This window comes from Haemaphysalis longicornis, unplaced genomic scaffold, assembly GCF_048455015.1.
Source record: "Haemaphysalis longicornis isolate Haplotype H1 unplaced genomic scaffold, Haemaphysalis longicornis Haplotype H1 scaffold_12, whole genome shotgun sequence".
NCBI lineage: Eukaryota > Metazoa > Arthropoda > Arachnida > Ixodida > Ixodidae > Haemaphysalis > Haemaphysalis longicornis.
This window is the reverse complement of record NW_027526225.1, coordinates 4,658,764-4,678,547: the sequence shown is the minus strand read 5'-3', so window position 1 is coordinate 4,678,547 and position 19,784 is coordinate 4,658,764. Positions and strand designations below refer to the sequence as shown.

At 50.6% G+C, this 19,784-nt stretch overlaps 1 protein-coding gene across 1 annotated transcript in view; it reads left to right on the top strand.

Moving 5' to 3' along the window:
- The first annotated feature begins 934 nt into the window (after positions 1 to 934).
- The window catches only part of LOC144162219 (uncharacterized), a 34,380-nt gene continuing 15,530 nt past the window's right edge, over positions 935 to 19,784 (top strand). Inside the window, exons 1-3 of the mRNA XM_077692684.1 lie at positions 935 to 1,518; positions 2,896 to 3,090; positions 4,084 to 4,282. Coding sequence (XP_077548810.1) covers positions 935 to 1,518; positions 2,896 to 3,090; positions 4,084 to 4,282 — 978 coding nt within the window. The remainder of the gene's footprint in view (positions 1,519 to 2,895; positions 3,091 to 4,083; positions 4,283 to 19,784) is intronic.

Here is a 19,784-nt window from a genome sequence, read left to right as displayed (position 1 = left end):
CAGAAAAAAAAAGTATTTTGTGCCTAATAAGCTTTTTGTGCCTGCAGTAAGCAGCGCAAGTATTGAACCAAAAGTGTAAAACATATGTATATTAATCCTTTTTGGTAAGATGACATGTCATCACCCCGATACAAAGGGGAAACCAATAGAAATCATCACCATCATCAGAGTACGTTATACTTAGGGTAGTTCGTTTTCAGGTTTTATATTTTAACGCGAAAGGGTTTTAGGCCGCGATATCCCCAGATTTCACTGACGTCATATCCATCACGGAAATGACGCTAGTGCACCTTTGCCGAAGCGACCCTCCAGCAGGACGTCGCTCGCCAAGCAGACCCACAAGACAGAAGCCGACCCGCAAATCATGCTCAGCTGCAGACTTCGCTGCACATTTAACTTTCGTGTTTTAGGAGAATCAACCACAGTTTTTTAATCACTCCACCCCCCATCGCGCCACGCTCATCAATACGCGAGCGGAAAGAGCTCATGCTGCGGTCAGCCAAAAGTGCGAAGCTGTGTGAGACCTTAATGTCTGCAGACCTGATAAAAGCATACAGCGGTGTCTCCATCAAAGCTCGCTTGGGAGCGCTTGAGTAGCGACGCACGAAACGGGTTTACGTGTTTTATGTTTCGCGGGTCCTTGTTTTTTCATGAAGGAAAAAAAAACCGCGCAAATCGTGTCTCTAAGAAAATGCCTGATTCTGGGTCTGAGTTATTGGTCGAAGTCTTCTGTTACACTCTGTATATGGACAAGGGGTCCAAGTTATCGCAATGAGCGTTCTTTGTCCGCGCATGCGAAGAAACCGACATTTCAATTACTGACGTACTTCTCTGTTTCTACGTTATTTCTTAGGCGAGTGAATGCTAGAAGCTTCTTTTTATCACGTTCCGGAAAGTGCCTCGCACTTTCGTTCCATTTCCAGGGACGCTCCACATGGAGGTGCAGTCTTCTCCGGTCTCCATCGCGTCCCCGGTAGTTGACCCCGACCCACCGCACATAGACCCGCACGGTGCCAGCAAGAAAGCGTTCAGCGACCGGTACACCCCACAAACCCGTCTCCTGGTGGCCCTGGGCATCGCCCTGGGCACGCTTGCCGTTTCCGCCTTTCTCGCCTACAGCATGACCGAGTTCCGGCGACGGCGCCCCGTCGACGCCAAGCAGCTGATTGCTGGCGTCATGCGTGCCTGCCTCTCGCCCCAATGCCGGCAGGCGCTGAGCTTCATCAACCTGTCGCTGGACACGAGGGCGGACCCTTGTCAGGACGCGTACGCCATGGCTTGCGGCCGCTGGAGCCAGGTCAACGACGTGGCCGTGCCGCTGAGCTATACGCAGCGGCTGTTCAGCAACTACATGACCATGGTGCACAGGCAACTGACCGCCACGGGTTCCACGCGGCTGAACAACCTGCCGCACATAGCGGTCCCCGCGCGCATCTACGCGTCGTGCATCGCCTTCTTCCACGACGCCAGAACCCGCATCGCCGACGTCTGGGAGGCCACAGGAATTAACGTGACCAGGTGAGCGAGCGCTCCCTGATTCCAGAAGAACATTTGCCGGATGACCGCTGTGAAGGTGTTGTACACTCGGGGGGAGCCATCTTCCACTTCTTTAGGGGGCCCGCGCACCGCTGGACGAGAGGATCTATCGCTCTTTTGACAGTTCCGCCTCCAAGATTACCGTTTCGTTAAGCCGGTAAAGAAAAATTGCTTCTATTAAAATGACGTTAAAACACAACAGCGTCCACACACGCGAGCTAATATGCCTTTATTAGATGCGACGCGTCTCTTGCTCTCGGGCTTGTCCCTCCTGTGTCGTCGTCGCGGCGTCCGTCCGCATCCCTCCTTCGTTCTTCTCTCCCACAGCTGTGTGCAGCACTCTCACTCCGGCTCATTAGCATACCACAGCTGGCGCGCTTGTTTGGCGCGCGCTTCGCTGCGTTAACAACTGCTCCCGTGCGCGCAAGTGCGCGCATGCGCCACTCTCCTCCGTTGTCTCCTCTCCTTCAATCGCTGTGAATATAAAGCGGGTATCGCGCCGCGGCGGTTCAGTCAAGCGCTCGCCCTGGCACTGACGCGACCTTGCTTTGACTACTTCGTTGACCCCACCGATGCGTCGCATCACACCAGGGTTCCCTCGCGGGAAGATGGGCGTAATTTTCCTTAATCCAGTTGTCTTTTTTCGTATTTTGCTGACTAGCCAAGAAGTCAGATTTAGTTCTTTCTCCACTGTGTACAACAGTGAGGCAGCATCACAACGCCCACAAGGAACTCGGCATTGCATGGGTGCTGCGGGCTAGGTGACCGATGGTTGTACTTCTGTACGACACTCTAGTATTTTTTGAGTCACTGATGGGCCATCACTGATAACACAAGCGACACATAGGTAGCCCGCGATTGGTTTACTACTGAGAGACCCGCCATGTCACTACTGGGTCATCACCAATTACACGACATTGGGGCGGGACGGGTGAATAACCATGCGGGCCATGGTAGAAAGAAAAACTCAGGAGAGGCCCCAGCGGTCACCAGCCATTGGGGCGAGTGTGGGGGAAGTCACGTGGTTTTTTCACGCTCATTGGGAGGCATGCTCATCGGGTGTCCTGTCCTAGCAACGGCGCCGAAGGCTCGCCCACCGAGACCCGACGTCACTCCGCGGTCCAGCCGGTAACCAATGGTCGGTAGGCGGACACAAAGCCGACGACAGTGCAGCGAGCAATGGCGGAGAATGTAGCGCGTGCGCGCAAAACACAGGCAAAAAGGGGCGACCCCCAAAAATGACTTTTCCGGCTTCAGAATAGGTGACGTCAGGACTCCATGATGTGGGCAGATCGATGTCGCGTCCCTATGGGTTCCCCGGATGTTTCCCATAGTTGCTCGGTCCCTCGGTAATCGCAGGTGGCTGGCCGTGAGGAACTTCGCCGAGCTCTTCTCGCTGATGGTGCACGCAGTGGTGGCGAGCAGGTTCGACTCCTCGTTCGCCATCGGACACCGCATCGACGGCAACTTCTCTTCCGCCCTCCTCTCCGTGCGCACCGGACGATCGCTGAACACAGCGGTTGTAGCGACTCGCGCACGCGAAGAACTTATCAGGTACCAGGCAAGCTCGCAAACTGATAACTTGCGGAGTATGAGAAGAATTTGAAGTTTGAAGGTTATAAGCGCGATAAGACCAGCGCCACCGGTTTGACTTGCGATCACGCTAACAGCTTGGCGAGTAGAAAAGAATAGAAGAGTGCCCTCAGGCGCCTGCTTTCCTAGCTACACCTTTATTTATCTCTCCCACGCCATTCGCCAGTCCACAACGACTGCGAATGCTCAAAGGGGCCCTTGTGCGCTGTCACATTTAAAGGGACCCTGTGGCACTTTTTTCAACTTTCTTTCGAGATCTTAAATGCTTGCAGAACGTAGTGCTATGCCCACCGGATAACTTAGAAGTTTGCTCAATAGATGTCTCTCTCTTTCTAGGTCAATTGTCGTTCTTCGACCGCTGAAATTACGTCATTACAGCGGTCGGCTTTTCTTCAGTTGGAGCAATGAACGCATTCGATAGCCACGTTAAAAGGAAAGCTCCAAAAGCAAAGCCCTGACGGAAGGCTTCTCTGCTGCGACGAGGAAATCGTGCTGTGCCGCTCCGTGCTCTTTTGAAGTGCTCCCAGACGCGAAGGAAAGAGTGAAAGCGTTTATCGGAAGTGTTGCAGAGTCTTCTTAAAACCTTACGCTTTGGCATTGCTGTTCCATACACACTATGGTCAGGATTCTCGCGGTGTTTCTATCCTAATCTTCCTCAATAGCCACAATAAAATATCTGCGTAATTGGCCGTACTATGCATGCATTAGGCGCAGTGTATCCGATCAAACTTTAGTGAAGAATCACCACAGTTTTTTTCTTTAATATCTCGATTATTTCCCCGGAGTTTGCGATGAACTCAGCATGATTGTTATCGGGACAAACTCGGGACGTACTCTTGTTTTGTTTTCATGGTTGCTTAAGCCAACGAACAAGTGTTCGCAAGAGCTATGCGTATTTGCGATGAAACCAAACCGGCACAGCTCAGACATTTCGGTGTTGTTGATGTCGTCCAGGGAATCAGGCCGTGCGCTGCTCAGCCTGGAAGCAGCCAAGGATGAGGTGAAAGCTGAGGACATAATATGCCTGGACGATGCCTTGGAACACCTGACCAAAGCTTTCGCCGAGACCGAGGCCGAGACGCTGGTGGTCTCGGCGGAGCTGGATGACCCCGCGCACGGCGTCAACTGGGCGCCCGTACTCCAGAGTGCCGTGGTACGCTCCGCTACCTCGCTGTACTGAGCCATATCGCCGCTCAACTTATGGGATTAAGATGGCATTCCACGATTGGCTTGTTTTCAATGAGTCGTGCACCCTCGTTATTTCTCAAAAAATTTGGTCGCCATTCCGCCCTGCAAAAGTGGATGTCCAGCAAAGCTATTGTAAACCACTACAAATGGTAATGGAGGGGGGTATGAAATGTTTTTCGTCGTCTCGGTGGGCTTGTCGCTTGCGCTCGGCTAGTGTCACTAGATAAGGCTACAGCAGAGTATCGGCACTCTTTTCTCCCATTGTTTCGTGCCGCCGCCATGATCATTGATAAGATGGCATCACGTGACATTTGTTTACACTGCGACGGTTCATGGGCGGCGCCATTTTGTTGTTTTTGCGTTTTAGTCTCTGGTAGGCTTAGCCTGTCCTCCCAGCTCTGCGGCTGCGCGCGACTGACGTCGTTCCGAATGCGAATCAAAGATAACGCATGTATCAGCATTTCAACAGCAGAAGTGTGTCCAAAGATGCGGCAAATTCGGTGGCCTGCCTAGCCTGACGTATACGCACTCGGCGTCTTGGGCAAGAACTCTATTTAGCGACACTAGTCCTGCCTAGCCTTCAAAGATAATCTGCAAACATAATCTTTACCAGGAACACATGTTGGGGGGGGGGGGTCTCATTGTTCACAGGTGCCTTATCATCCATGCATAATGCGGTTTCAATGCTTGTTTGGTGGGTTTTTTTTAACGAATTCTGAGCTCTATGCTGTGTGCCTGATTATCCTGACGCATGCGCTCGGCGTCTTAGGCCTTGGCGTTTTTGTCCACGGACATCGCTTTTGCGCACGGCAATGAAACCGTTGAGGGGTAGAGGTATACAGCTTTGCTGTAAAAAAGTTCGCTGCCCTTTCACTCTGCGAAGGGGGGGGGGATATGATAACCGGAGCTATTTGTGGGTTGTTGGTTGGTCATGAACTCATCCTCAAACCGCGCCGTCGCGCCTGGACAGCGTTCAGTGGGATTATGGCCGCGCCTACAACTTGCGTTTTCTGCCTCTCGGCATTCGGGGCACGGACGGGCATCGCGCTTACCGCTTGTTTTCAGTGGCCTGATCGTCGTCGGTGGTCTCGTTACGCCGCCTTCGCACCCACTGCCACCCACTTTTTTCCCTACAAGTAGGCGTCACTGTGCAAATGATAATGTGGCAAAGCCAGCTTACCGAGCTCACACCGATCTTTTTAAATTCGTCCTCAGCTAAACACAAATGTATTCGTAGGTAGACATTTGTTATAGGCAATATACACCGCCTATATTATTACATGAAGCGCCGGGGGTGAACAAGTGGCCGTGGGGAGAGTGGTTGCCGAAGTGAGGAAACGGGGAGCGGCTTTTTTACGTCTACAGACTAAAAAAAAAAAAAACTTTGGGGGGGGGGGGGGGGGTGCTATGGAGCTCCACTGTAATACACTATAAGGAAGTTCCGTGGTTCAGCTTCGCCACAGTGTACTTGAGTGACCAATACCTGTCGCCATTGACTGATTGTGCAAATGACATCAACGTGCATACCATTTAACCAAATGATGTGATCAATGTCGGGACACTGCGCGGTGCAAAGTGCCAAGATATGCCAATGCGCAGCCCGAACTTTTGAGCCAAATCGTAGACTGGACATCGTCATTCACCGAAATGTCGCCGTTAACTGCGCCAATCAGCTAATCGAGTGCATTGTAGTGAAACTGAACATAGACTCTTCACTGAGTAGGGTTGGAACAGGGGCCTTGGGTCAATGCCGGGCAGGACCCGTGAGGCTTAACCACTAGCAACTCGGGCATCTCGATGTTCGGCCTGTAGCTCCGGAGCCAGGTTTCTTTAACGGGTCCGTCGTTTGCGGGTGCGTAACATATATTGTGCACGGCTCTATATATGGCCGCATGCTACCTGCGTGCACAGCCATCGTTGATACAAGTCTGTCGAAATTCGCGGGACCTGGGAAATAGTCCATGATGCGCACTGCTCTGCACCTCGAGAAACGCACCGAACGGAATTTTCTCCGTGGCACTTACAATGGGCGTCGCGTGGCAAATCGTCACGCTCGTTATTTTTTCTCGAAACGCGAAAGGCAGGCACTACAGGCAGGCAGCCAACGTTCGCGCCACTATACAAAGGCTGCTAATAATTCGTAAAAACATCGGCACATTGTAAATAACATGTTTGCATAACGAGATTGGCTTGTTTACGGCGCTTGTTGATATATATTGAGTGACTCAGTTCACCCTGGGTCACAAGAGATAATTGATAAAACCGAGCCACCCGCGGATACAGCAGGACGCGAGTAAAGCGATTGCAGTTACAGGCCCCCTTCCTCCACCTTTTACACCCCGGACTTGCGTGCACAGATATTCTTGGCAGCGTCTCGGGCCCCACGCGGGGCACATGACAGATCCCCCCGCAGTGGCTCCTGCCTCGTGTGACGTCATAGCGACGTCATAATGACGTCATATTAACGTCATAATAATAAGAGTAATTATTTTGTTCAGTATAATGCGAAATGCACGTTTTTAAAATTTCTATTAAAGATTAGGAAGTCATTCTAATGATGAACGTTTTCTTAAACAGACCTTTTTTGTTGTTGCGGAAGTCGTTGGCGCTGCGGCCATTTCGCGTATCCGAAAGTGAGAGTTTGTCGTATCGACAATGCTTTCGGGATTTTCAGAGACTGTAATGCCTTCGTTAAAACTGGGTTGAGAACTTCGAGAGGCATGTACACTCGAAATAAGTGCGCCTTACCGGCTCCGAAAGGAAGATTAGCGTGGAAGACTGTCAAAGATCGGACTGTTGTCCGCACCCGTTTTTTTTTTTTTTTTTTTCGAGTGAGGTAAATTGTAGCTTGAAATTTGTTTTACACCCAGGATACGTTGCGTGCGCAGAAACGCCTTGTGAGAATGAACCTCTAGCGTCATAAATGCATGGTATACAGCGCATAAGTATATTTCCCAGAAGAAATCATTGCAGTGAGTGCCGAGCCATGTCACTACAATAAAATGCGGTAAAAATACATCTGCGACCAAAAATGACGCCGAAAGGGTGGGGCCGTTGCCAGTCTCTTATATTTCATGGCTTAAAACGTGGCTGGGTAGTGTCCGTCATGCATTTAACTCCTCACATTGGCACATACCTGATTCTACCATAAATTAGGACCTGGGTGCTTAAAAAGGTACCCTAGGCGCTTAACGCATAAAAGCTTCTATGCCGAGTCCATGCAAGCGTGACATACTTCAATAATGTTATGTGCGGAACGTGAACCTCCGTACTAAATGTATATTAGGGCAAGTAAAGTTTCCCATATTATTTCAGAGTATCCAAGATATTTATTATTAATTTTTGTAACTATACTAACTGTCTACCAGTATCTTGGTGGTAGCTCAAATAAATTCGCCTGGTGATCTCCTTCGTGTCCTTTTACTATTGATGTACTCTCGAAACATACATGCCTAGCTGGGGCATACTTGCTGAATTTTGTGCCCGAACCATTCTTTGCTGTTTCACACGATTGCAGCTATATGAAATGTAGCTTTCGTTTAGCGTGTGCCAGTGATTTCCAACAGTCCCCTCAAATAGTGTCAAAGCCACTGCTACTGATGGCAAATGGCATCCTATCAATTAAATAAAACATTTCCTTGTAACCTCACTCAAGGTTTTTGTTACCCAGCCAGCTTGGTTCATATATGTTCGCGTGAACATCTACAAAACAAGTGTCTTATTGCAGCACGTTCACATGCCCGTTTCACGGCAAATCTGGGCTTCTCAGCAGAGCTTTGGTGTTATGCAAAAAGGTATCTTTTTTTTGGCTTCTCTGCAGAGCATGCAGAGCTTTGCAGCAAAGCTAAAGAGATCACTTGGTGGTTCGGCTTTTTTGCAGAACTTAAGGTAGTGCAAGAAGGTATCACTTGCTTATTCGGCTTTTTCGCAATGCTGTGTGTCGCATGCAAGCGCGGTCGCTATGGCATCCCGCGTGCTCCGGAACAAGATGTGCCCGGATGAGCACGACAGCTCCTGCCCATTCTGCGAGGAGACAAGAGGCACTCTCGTGCACATGATGGGGAAGAGCACGAAACTCAAGACCCCCCTACCTTCCCTTCCCCCCACCCCTATCCCCAACCCCCTCGAGCGATGGGAGACCTCACTGTCCAGCCCCGACCTCGCCACTCAGTACGGACTGGTGGCCAGGAGCGAGAGGCTGCAGGACACACATGGGCCCCGTGACTAGGGAACCACCCCATCAGGTGCCTGCGCGCACACACCTTCTTTAAGGGCTCAGTAAAAGTTGCCTCTCTCTCTCTCTCTCTCGTACAAAAAAAATCTACTACAAGCCTTGGCATTTTAATGGAGATAGTCTTTCTTGGGCTACTTAAACGCGGAAATTTTGGTCTGTCTGTCTGTCTGTCTGTCTGTCTGTCTGTCTGTCTGTCTGTCTGTCTGTCTGTGACTCGATTCAACCACCCAGCCAAAGTGAAGCAGAAACTGCGCAATAGTCTTATATACCCACAGCCAAAGCTAAACGTCTATCCGGTATTAATGTTCATACTTGTCAACATTGTTTAACAAGAACAAGACATTATGCACACATAAGGCAGAAAATCAATACATGACCTTTATTACAAAAATCACGAATGCTTGGTTTTTGCCATAGCCAATTAAATACTACATCAACTGCAGAAAACCGTCGCCTGCTGTTGCCCGCGCTACTTGGGGAATTCGAAAAATCAAACGGCAACAGCAACGAAAGGTTCCACTAGACGTTAGCGTTCCGCTTGGAACGCTCGTGGATCCGGGCAACACGGTTCTATACACATTGTAGTCGGGTGCCTCGATTCACGCGCGTCTTCGCCGTACGGCAGCGCTCGCATCAAGACACCCGACTTCGAGCAGTGGAACGCGGTAAATTTAAATTTACTTGGCCAAACTTCTAGCGTGTTATCTTGAGAGGAACGAGACCGGAGAGCAACAGCATGAGAGGTGAGCGGGAAAGAGAAGGGAGGCGTTTACTTGCCAGGGGCACCAGTCGACTATCGTCTTTCGTCGACATTTGCACCGAAAGGAGCAGATATACGCGGCCATTTTTAAAGGGAACTTCACAGCACAGACTGTGCAAAGAAAGCAGAGCTACTCACTGACTTTTTGCATCGGAAGTGAAGTATGGCATAATCACTTGTCATTGACAAAAAAATTACGCCCACCTCCCCTCGCGGGAACCCTGGTGTGATGCGACGCAGAGGGGGGTTCAAGCGCAAGCGGAGAGCAACCGTCGACTGAAAGGAGTGTGTGGTTATATATATATATAAGTGAAGTGGGAGGAAGCCACCCGGTAGCTGTCTATCTTAGGATGACACCTCAACCGGGAGGAGAATAATGAGAGGATGGGGAGGGAAGGAGGTGAGAGAGAAGTAAAGGATAGTGTATTTATAGAGGAATGAGGAGGGGGGTTGGGAGGGGGAGGGGATTAGAGGAAGGTATGAAGGGGCGCTTCGGTCAGGAAGGTGATGAGGGACCGGAGTGCTTTCTCTTGTACTGAGGGGTGGGCCTTGGGAAATAGGAGATCCGTGGGCGTGGTGTGAGTCAGGCGTAATGAGACGAACGTTGCCAAGAGTTTGGAGCGTGGACCAGAGTATTGTGGGCATTCTAGTAGGAGATGTTGGAGCGTCTCTTCAGCTGTGCAATTGCGACAGCTAGCCTTGTCTGCGATGCCCAGCCTGTGGAGACGGGATCGAGGCGGCCCGATGGGAGCCAACTTGGAGACGGGGGAGGAGGCCGATTTCACGGCGGGATAGGCCCTTGTATGTAAGGGGATGGAAATAGAGGCCTGATGCGATGCGAGGGTCGGGGTGTAGGGAGCAGAGTTCTCTACGAATGATGAGACGGGCCTCGTCTATCCGGGCTACGTCAGTGCATGGGGTCGTGGGGGTATTGTGTCCTTCTTTGGCCAGAGTATCGGCCGCCTCGTTGCCAGGGATGCCGACGTGGGAAGGAACCCACTGGAAGGCGATGAGTTCCCCATGGTGTTTACTGAGGAGGAGGGCCTTATTGAGCAGACTTTTGATGGCTGGAGTAGCTTTCCTTGGGAAGGCAAGTCTGGATAAGGCCGCCCTGGAGTCGGTGAGTATGACTGCCTTCTTGATGTCGGGGTCGTTGGAGATTAGGTCGCAGGCAAGGTGGAGTCCTGCAATTTCCGCCGTAGTGGAACATGCGTTAAATTGTAAGTGGCAGAGGCTTCCTGCTCCAGTTGAGGGGATGATGCAGGCAGCTGTGGCTGAGCATCTCCCGTCAAGAACCGAGCCGTCGGTGAAAATTTGGGTGAAACCGTTAAAGTGGTCATGAAGGCGTTCTTCGGTGTCCTGGCGCAAAGCGCAGTGTGGAGCGTTGCGCTTGGAGCGACCACCTGGGAGTGACGTGTTGACCTGGATGGGTGCGGTTGAGTTGGGGGGGTCGTAGTGAACAATTGGACTGGTCTCACCGATGAGGATTTCGAATTGTGCGACCATTTTCCCCATGCGGGAGTGTGGGCGACTCCTAAGACGTGTTAGGAGGAGTGAGCCATCTGAAGTTCTGTGGAGTCTGTCAATGTGGTTCAGAGCCGTTTTAGTTGCCAGAAGCGAGAGGGGCCACGATACTGCTTCGGCGTAAGTTGGGCCAATTTGTGAGCAACGGGGGAGGGCAAGACAGCGCCGGAGGGCATTACGTTGAAGAACGTCGATACTGTTTCGGTGTATGCTTGAGAGGTTGACGAGGGGGAGGGCGTAGAGGAAGGCAGAGCCTGCTAGGGCTTGAAAAATTCGAACAACCCAGGGTGGAGGGCACCCTCCCGCTATGAGTTGGGAGGTTCTTCTGGGTTCTTCGTAATGTGCTGAGGACAGCAGAGACGGCAGGGCGCCAGGAGAGGTCTTGATCGATGAGGAGACCAAGGTGCTTCACCTCTCTTGCCCAGGGGACCTTTTGGCCCGAGACACAGAGGGGAGGAGGACGGAGAGAGGACTCCGTAGGAATAAGGCTTGGGATTTAGTGGGGGACACGGAAAGGCCAAGATCCATGAGGCGGTTGGTTACCGCATTTATAGCTCTCTGTACGGAGTGCCTGAGTTCGTAGAGGTTGTCGCAGGCTCCATGGGTCCAGAGCGCGACATCATCTGCGTATATGGAGATGCTAACCGCGCAGGGGAGTTCTTTAGGTATGCAGGAAGGAATTTGAGATAAGACAAGGTTAAATAAGAAGGGACTGAGTTTGCTCCCTTGAGGGACTCCTGTGATGACCTTTCTGGGGCTGCTGAGCTGGCCGCAGGCCTTGACTCGGAATTCCCTGTTGTTGAGAAAGTTCCGAATGTAATGATTAAGGTGACCGGTGATGCCAAGGAGTTCTAGGGTCTTGATTATGGTATCATGTGGGAGAGAATCGAAGGCGGCCTCTACGTCCATGAGGAAGACGATGCTTGACTCTGAGTTATGTTTTGCTTCCTCGAGAGTAGACACCAGGTCAGCGATGGAGTCAGCAGTACTTTTGTTTTCCCGGAAGCCAGTTTGTTGCTCCCGTAGTGTCCCGGCTATGGTGGCTATCCATTCCAGGCGCTTTAATATAATGGCCTCGAGAATTTTCCCAACGGCTGATGTGAGGGCTATGGGTCTATAGGAGGAAATTTTGTGGGGTGGCTTTCCTTTCTTCAGGATGGGGACAATGATTGTGAGAAGCCAGTCAGGGGGTAAGGTGTCAGAGAGCCAGATTTTGTTGAGGGCATCTCTTAGGAGGGATACTTGAGGGGTGTCAAGGTTTTTAAGTGCCTGATAAGAAATCCCGTCATGGCCAGGTGCACTACGCCTCTTGGAGGAGTTCAGTGCAGTTTGGAGTTCGGATAGGGTGATCGGTGCGTTACAGAGCTCCGCAATACGTTCTGTGTCACGCTTGGGGAGGAGGCGAAAGGCTGGGCAGGAGAAGTATTTGTTGAGGGATGCTGCGGCTGGTGTGATGCGAAGGCCATAGTGGTTAGTTAAGTTGTCATCTTGGTTGGTGATGACGGTTGTGGGACGTTTGGCGAAGTGATCAGCAAGGTTTTCAAGCAGCTCGTTTGTTGTGATTTTAAGATGGATAGCTGCTGCAGCTACCGGGTTGGATTGGGTGCGAGGTTGAAGGAGACTGTTTACGATGCGCCAGCTTCGTCGGGGTTTCTTTTCATTTTCGATAGAGGAGCATATGGAAAGCCAGCCTTGTTTACGTCTGGCTCTAGCGTGTCTCCGGCAGGCAGCGTCGAGTCGATTGTACATATTCCAATCTGTTGGGTTGTTTGTTCGGATAGCACGTCGTTGGGCTTGTCGACGAGCAGCTCTGAGATTTAAGAGCTTGATGTCTGGAGTGGGTTGTCCTGGAGTGACATCGTAACGCTTGGTGGCAGCTTTGACACAGTCAGACAGTCCTGTGAAAAAGTCAGAATCCGGGGAGATGTCCGCCGTGCGAGCTCTAAAGATGGCCCAATTGGTGACGTTATAGGAGCGCTTTTTCGGGGGGATGTTGCTCCATGGAGTTAAGAAAATAGGAAAATGGTCTGAGCCCCAAGAGTCTGGAGATCTTGACCATATGTAATGGCAGCTTGAGGAAGTGAAAGTTAGATCTATGGATGTGCGTGCACCATCCCTCCGGGCAAAGGTGAATTGCCCATCATTCTTGGGAAATAAGTGTGGGAGGGCGTCCATGAGCTCTTGCCCCTCTTTGAGGTTTCCCGACTGCCCCATTCTTTGTGGTGGGCATTGAAGTCACCACATATGACTGCATCGTTGCCCAGGCGTGCAGATAGGGCGTGAATGGACTGGGGATCCCAGCGGGTGTTTGGCCGTACGTAGACAGAGGCAATGGTTGTGACCACACCTTGAATTTTCACTGCCGCTGCCGCGCAATGGAAGGTTTCAGAGCAGAGATCGGTTGTATCGATGGAGGTATGTGGTGTAGCTGCTTTGACATAGAGGGCAGCTCGGGATTTGCCGCAAATTTTTGAGGAGCAGCTCTGTTGTATGCACTGCCTTGAGCAGAGAGTGGGGGGGCTATTGTAGCAGACATAGTTAGGTAGGGGAATTCCGGAGGGGCCTATGTTTGGTTCTTGAAGTGCCAGTACATCGAAAAGGTGTGTTTCCAGTTGCCCTAGGAGTTCTGGTTTCCTTGTGCTCAGGCCATTGACATTCCATTGCAGGATACTAGGCCTAGCGAGTGGTTTTTTAGGTGGCCCGAACATGTTGCTTGAAGATTTCTATGGCAGATGCCAGGGTTTCGATAGCGGTACTCAACATGCTCGAAATGGCTGGGTCAACTGGGACAACCTCGGTGACGATGGGGGAAGCCTGCTGGATTAGGGCAGGATGGGCCGGGTTGGGTGTCTTGGCTAAAGCTTGGGCGTAGGTGCAGCCGTTGTTTGCTGTTCGCTTGTTGTCTTCCTTGGTTGCAGATAATTCGAAACGGGCTTGTTTTTTAGGGATCTTTTTTGCCGCTGCCTCCATGAGAACTTTCTTCTCCTCCTGCCAGCGGGGGCAATAGGGGAAGGAGAACTTGTGATCCTGTTGGCAGTTGGCACACTTGAGTTGGGTTTCGTTGCAATCGGCTTCATCGTGATCGCCTGCGCAACGTTCGCAGCGGGTGGCGTGACGACAGGTAACGCGGATGTGGTTGAATCTGCCGCACTTGTAGCATTGTAGAGGCCGGGGCGTTGTGGGGTGGACAGGAGAGCGAACGTTGGCGAGGTAAATATGCTCAGGAAGTGTGCCCCCAACAAAGGTGAGGAATAAAGAGTTCCCACTCCTGTTGGCCTCAACGATCTCCTTCGGGGACCTGATGTGGGGGACTAATTCAGCTGCAGTGCCTGGGATATCAATGCCTCTGACGACGCCAGTGACTTTGATTGGCTCCTTAGAAGCAAGTTGGGGGGCGACAGTTATGTCACAAAGGGAGTTCATTTGTAGGAGGGCGTTTTTTTTTTTTTTTTGTCGCTCGTGGTGTCGATGGCCACAATGTTTCTGGCTTTGTTGACTCTAATGTCCTTGATGTCCCAGAGGTGTTCTGTAGCAGTGCCCACGGAGTAGACGCTCACCGTGCGAAAGGTGGACTTGGGGTCTGCGGGTTTGAATAAGATGTAAGGTGTCTCTTGGGGGACTTTGGCGGCTTGCTGTGGGTGGGCGGGCTGGGACCGTTCGTGGAACAGGGTTTGTTCTAGGTGGGAGAGGCGGGAAGGGGTCTTCGTTTGTTTGCGCAACTGCTTGCTTTTGTTGACCTTCGGGGCTTGTCTGGGGGCAGCTTTGTGGCGTTGGAGATGGGACACGGGTGGTGTCTGTCTGCCTCTTCTGTAGTGAGCCAGCAGGGGCAATCCCGATCTGTGTAGGTGTTTCGTTGAACCAAGGGATGTTGCAGTTCTCACTGTTACTATTAGCCAGGGGGGTTGCTTCTTGAGGATTTTTATCGCCGGGTTCAGCGGGTTCTGAGAGATATTGGGGGTCCTGAGTGCAAGCCTTTCCGAGCCGTTCTGCACCTTGCGTGGACTTGTCCCGCCTGTGTGTGGGCTCGTGGTTCGTGCTGGGGTCCTGTGCAGTGGTAGAGGCCATAGAAGTAGGGGAGTCTCCCGTGACGAAGGCTGCTCGTTGCGTGCCCTTAAGCCGGCGACGGCGAGCTGCTGAGCGGGCTGGCCAGGATTTGGTGGCTGGACGGGATTGTCGTGGTGAATGCCTGATGTCCTGCTTTTTCTTGCTTTCTTTGGGTGAAAGGTGCCTTCAAAACGTCGCCTGGATTTCTGCTGGGTACATTTCCAGGCCCGCCTAGTAGCTGCGAACTTGTGAAGAAAGCTGTCGCAGCTCCGACTTCGTCTTGGCCATTCTAGTTTCGGGGGGCGTTTCGTCTCAAGGGATTCTATCAGGGGCGAGGGACTGTCATTCCTGCTCCTTCCGGATGAACTGAATGATGAGGTCGAGCTTGGAGAGCCATCGGGGGGAGGTGACTCTTCCTCCGAGTCGGGCGGGCCCATTTTAAAAGGAATAGATTCGGCCCATGTGGCGAGGGCAGCGTGGTACGGGAGAAACGTGTTAGCCCTCTGTTTGAAGCCTCCGCTTTGTATAAACAAAGGGACAGGGGTGGGGGAGGAGGGGCGAGAAAGTAGAGAGCGATCCGGTGACAATTACTCACCAGGGGAGGGGCTGGGTGAAGGCAGAAATAGATCCTCAGGGTTGGAAGTAATCCAAGAGGCGAGAATAATCTATGGACAGTGTAGAGTTGGACAGTGAACACGAAAGACACACTCGCGACACTCGTAGCGAGTCTTGGGTAGCGAGCCGAAAGAGCAGCAGCACGCGAGAGGCCACAGATGCACCGCACACGAAGCAAATCCGCTCGCGACACTCGCAGTTAGCCTCGGGGAGCCGGCCGAAGCAACGACAGCCCGCAAGAGGCCACAGATGCGCCGCACACGGAGGAAATCCGCTCGAGACACTCGTAGGTAGCCTCGGGGAGCCGGCCGAAGCAGCGACAGCCCGCGAGAGGCCACAGATGCGCCGCACACGGAGGAAATCCGCTCGAGACACTCGTAGGTAGCCTCGGGTAAGGTGGCCATTCTAGCCACCTTACCTCGGGGAGCCGGCCGGCCGGAGAGCGGCACGAGCAGCGCGCCCGAAGGAGAGGAGACCGCGGAGAAAGAGAGAGTACTGCACATGCTCAGCACCGCGCGCAGCGCCGCCCACCGGCGGAGTGAGAGCGCGCTGGGCCGCACACCCGCAGATGTTGAGAGAGAGTGTTCGCTCTCACCTGGGCACGCGCCGGCGCCAGTGCGTCTGCCGCGGCTAAGACGGAACACAATCCAACACAATACACTTTAATTCAATCCAATCCAAATCCAATCCAAGCCAAGCCAAGCCAATCGAATCCAATCCAATGCCCCTCGCGAGAGAGTGTTCGCTATCGGAGAGGAGAGGGGGTGAGCAGAGGAGAGTGCGGACGCCGACGACGACGATGGACGCACGCAGGAAGGACAGGGCCGCCGACAAGAGATGCTCTCAGCGTCGCATCTAATACAGTATTATATTTTCTGGCTTAAGGAGTGAACCTGGGCTAGTTGGTTAATACTTAGGGAAAAAAGCGCAACGAAACGGGACTGAAGTACAACAAAACGTGCTCTGATGAACGCAGTGTCCATGGGTTGTCAGCGTTTACAGCAAAGCTGTATACATCTACCTACCCCCCCCCCCCCCCGAAAGGGTTCCATTACGGTGGGCAAAAACGTCACGGCACCAATGCCTAAGACGCCGAGCGCATGCGTCAGGCTACTCAGTCATACAGCATAGAGCTAAAAAATTTGTTTAAGGAGACCACAAACAAGCATCGGAACCCCCTTACGGATGATAAGGCGCCTGTGAATAATGGACCCCCGCCTCCCACCATGTGTTCGTAATAAAGATTATGTTTGCAGATTACCTTCGAAGGCTAGACAAGTCTAGTGTCACTAAATAGAGTAAATAGAGCAGTTATTTCCCACGACGCCGAGAGCATGCATCAGACTAGGCAGGACCCAGCGTTTGCCCATCTTTGGACACACTTCTGCTGCTGAAATGCTGTTACTAGCGTTATCTTTGATTCGCATTCGGAACGACGTCAGTCGCGCGCAGCCGCATAGCTGGGAGTACAGGCTAAGCCTACCAGATACTAAAACGCATAAACAACAAAATGGCCACGCCCATTAATCGTCGCAGTGTAAACAAATGTCATGTAATGCGGAATGACCAATTACGATGGCGGCGGCACGGAACAGTGGGAGAAAAGAGTGCCGATACTGTGTACCCTTATCTAGTGACACTAGCCGAGCGCAAGCGACAAGCCCGCCGAGACGACGAGAAACCTTTCATGCCCTCTTCCTACACCATTTGCAGTGGTTTATTTACAACGGCTTTGCTCGACATCCACTTTCGCAGGGCGGAATGGCGACCAAGTTTCTGTCCAGTTTCCTTCAAGTGTTTTCACATGATGATTTTCTGGAGTGCCTGAACATAGCCTGCTTTTGTGTGACGAGAATGTCAACAGCGAAGCACTTATCATGCTCACATGATGCTCATTGATAGCGAGGGTGGTGCAACGATAATTGGAACACTTAAAAGATTTTTCTTGAACGAACCGGCGCTCTGTTCGCGCTCAAACTTTACACGAAGCTCGCATTTTGTGGCTTATTTTGTTTGACACCGGGAGCAACGACGGTACTTAACTGTTTTTTCTGGAAATAAATAAAAACGATTTTCGCCTATGGGAAAATGGCGGCTGATTTGGACGTGCGAGCCAGCGCAAGTTGATCTTGGAATGACGGCGCCACCTGGGGTATGCAGAGCGAAACGCACGTTTGGGATTCACGCTAGGAAGGAGCCGAATTCTATCAACGCACCCAGAGCTTGTAACTAGTCTTTCATACCTGCCCGGGTTGAGCGATCACTACCTGTTGCAATTTTTTCTTGACATCGCCATCCCGCTTTGTGTTGACGCCATAAAAAAATCCGCGATTACAGTAAGGCAGATTTCTAGAAAATAAACCAAAAGATGTGTAGTTATTTTAATGCATATTTAATAGAAATTGAACAGCGCAGTGTACAGGAGAATTGGGACCTCTTTCAGAACAAGGTGAACGAATTAACCGATGCGCATGTCCCATTAAAATTTATTCGCTCGAACCCGGGAGCCCCTTGGTTTAACAACACGTTAAAGCGCCTATGCAATAAAAAGTTTCACTCCAGAAAGCTATGTAACATGACCTATCGCTGGGAGATATACCGCAAGGCGGAACTGGAATATAACAAGGCCGTTTGTGTAGCTAAAAAGCATTTTATAACTGCTACTTTACCAAACTTGTTGTCAAATGACCCCAAAAAGTTCTGGAATGCTGTTTCCAGATTCCTTGCTGAACGATGCTGGTGAGCCTGTTCTGCCCGCACAGGTCGCTTTGTTGTTAAATGAAGTTTTCTTGCGTGCATTTTGCCTGCCATTGAATGTCCCTGTAGTTTGCGACGTTTTTGAGTATGAATTTCCTCTTATGTTTCCTGTTGTTGTTGAGTCCTGTGGTACACTCTAAACTTTTTTTCCACCCATATACTCCCTAGAGGTTCTTTTTCGCCTGTCCTCTAGTGATCCTCCTTGTAGGAGTTTTTTTACTACATGGAACAGGGAGGTTTTGTTTACCTCCTCAAAACAGGGTGTTTTTAGGTGATAGAAAGGAGGTAGTTAGGGAGTGTTAAGAAATGTCAGGGAGAATTTAAGGAGATCAAAATGGAGTATTCTTTACTTCCTCAAGGCGTTTTTAAGTGATGTTTATGGACTTTTTAGGCGGTTGAATAGGAGCCTATTATGGCTCCCTTGGGAAGTACTTATGTTATTTTAGGGGCGTTTTGAGGAGGTTCAAGGGAAGCATTTACTTCTTTTGCATGGAGTTTTACGTTTTGTAGGCCTCGCGAGGGGAGTTTTTAGGAGGTTCAAGGGAAGCATATATTTCTTTTGAATGGAGTTTTGCAAAGTTGGGGCGGTTTTGTAGGCCTTCCGAAAGGAGTTTTTTCAAGGCCACAAGGGATAGTTTCTAGTTCCCTGCGGGAGTACTGATTTCACACGGTTTTTCTCGGTTTCAGGTTTATTTCAAACGAACTTTCGCATACAAGTTTACATGGTACATGGTGTACACAAGGAGGCTCCGAAATAAAAACTTTGGGCGACTTCCTATAAGAAAGCAAAAATGGTAAATTGCTAAAAACACGCCAGTTAGGAATGGAAGACAGCAATAGAATGCTAGTTTAACAAACCGTAGAATTAATATTACTACAAGAACTGGAAATACGCGAAAAACAAAGATAGGCGCAAACACAACCACATGGTAAGTGAAATCATTATATAAATAGCGGGTCGGGAACGCGTCAGTACTTATCAGAACTTATCAGAACGCATCAGCACTCAGTACAGAAAGTGAAAAAAATGGTTGCAGTGGTTTACTACAACAAAAAAAAAATTCACTTGGTGGTGAAATGAGCGATCTGTGTGCTAGTTGAACAAACTGTAGAAACAATATTACTACAAGAACTGGATATACTTGAAAAACACATAGGCACAAACACAACCGCATGGTAAGTGAAATCATTATATAATACTAGAGGATCGAGAACGCGTGAGTACTTATCAGTACGCATCAGTACTCAGTATACAAAGTGAAAAAAATGGTTGCAGTGGTTTACAACAAAAATTTTTTCAATTGGTGGTGAAATGAGCGAGAGCTGTGTAACGATTTGATATTGAAAGATAACGAGCATTTTGTAGATGGTAAAGGCACAAGAGATAAATGATGTAGGAGACAGACAGCAATGACATGGCTATGGATAAATGAGTAATATAAAGAACGAGAAATATGTTGCGGAAAATACGAGTGCGTTTTGATAAAGACACAAATGCGCCAAGAAAAGTGACCCAGTCTGAGGGGTTAATTG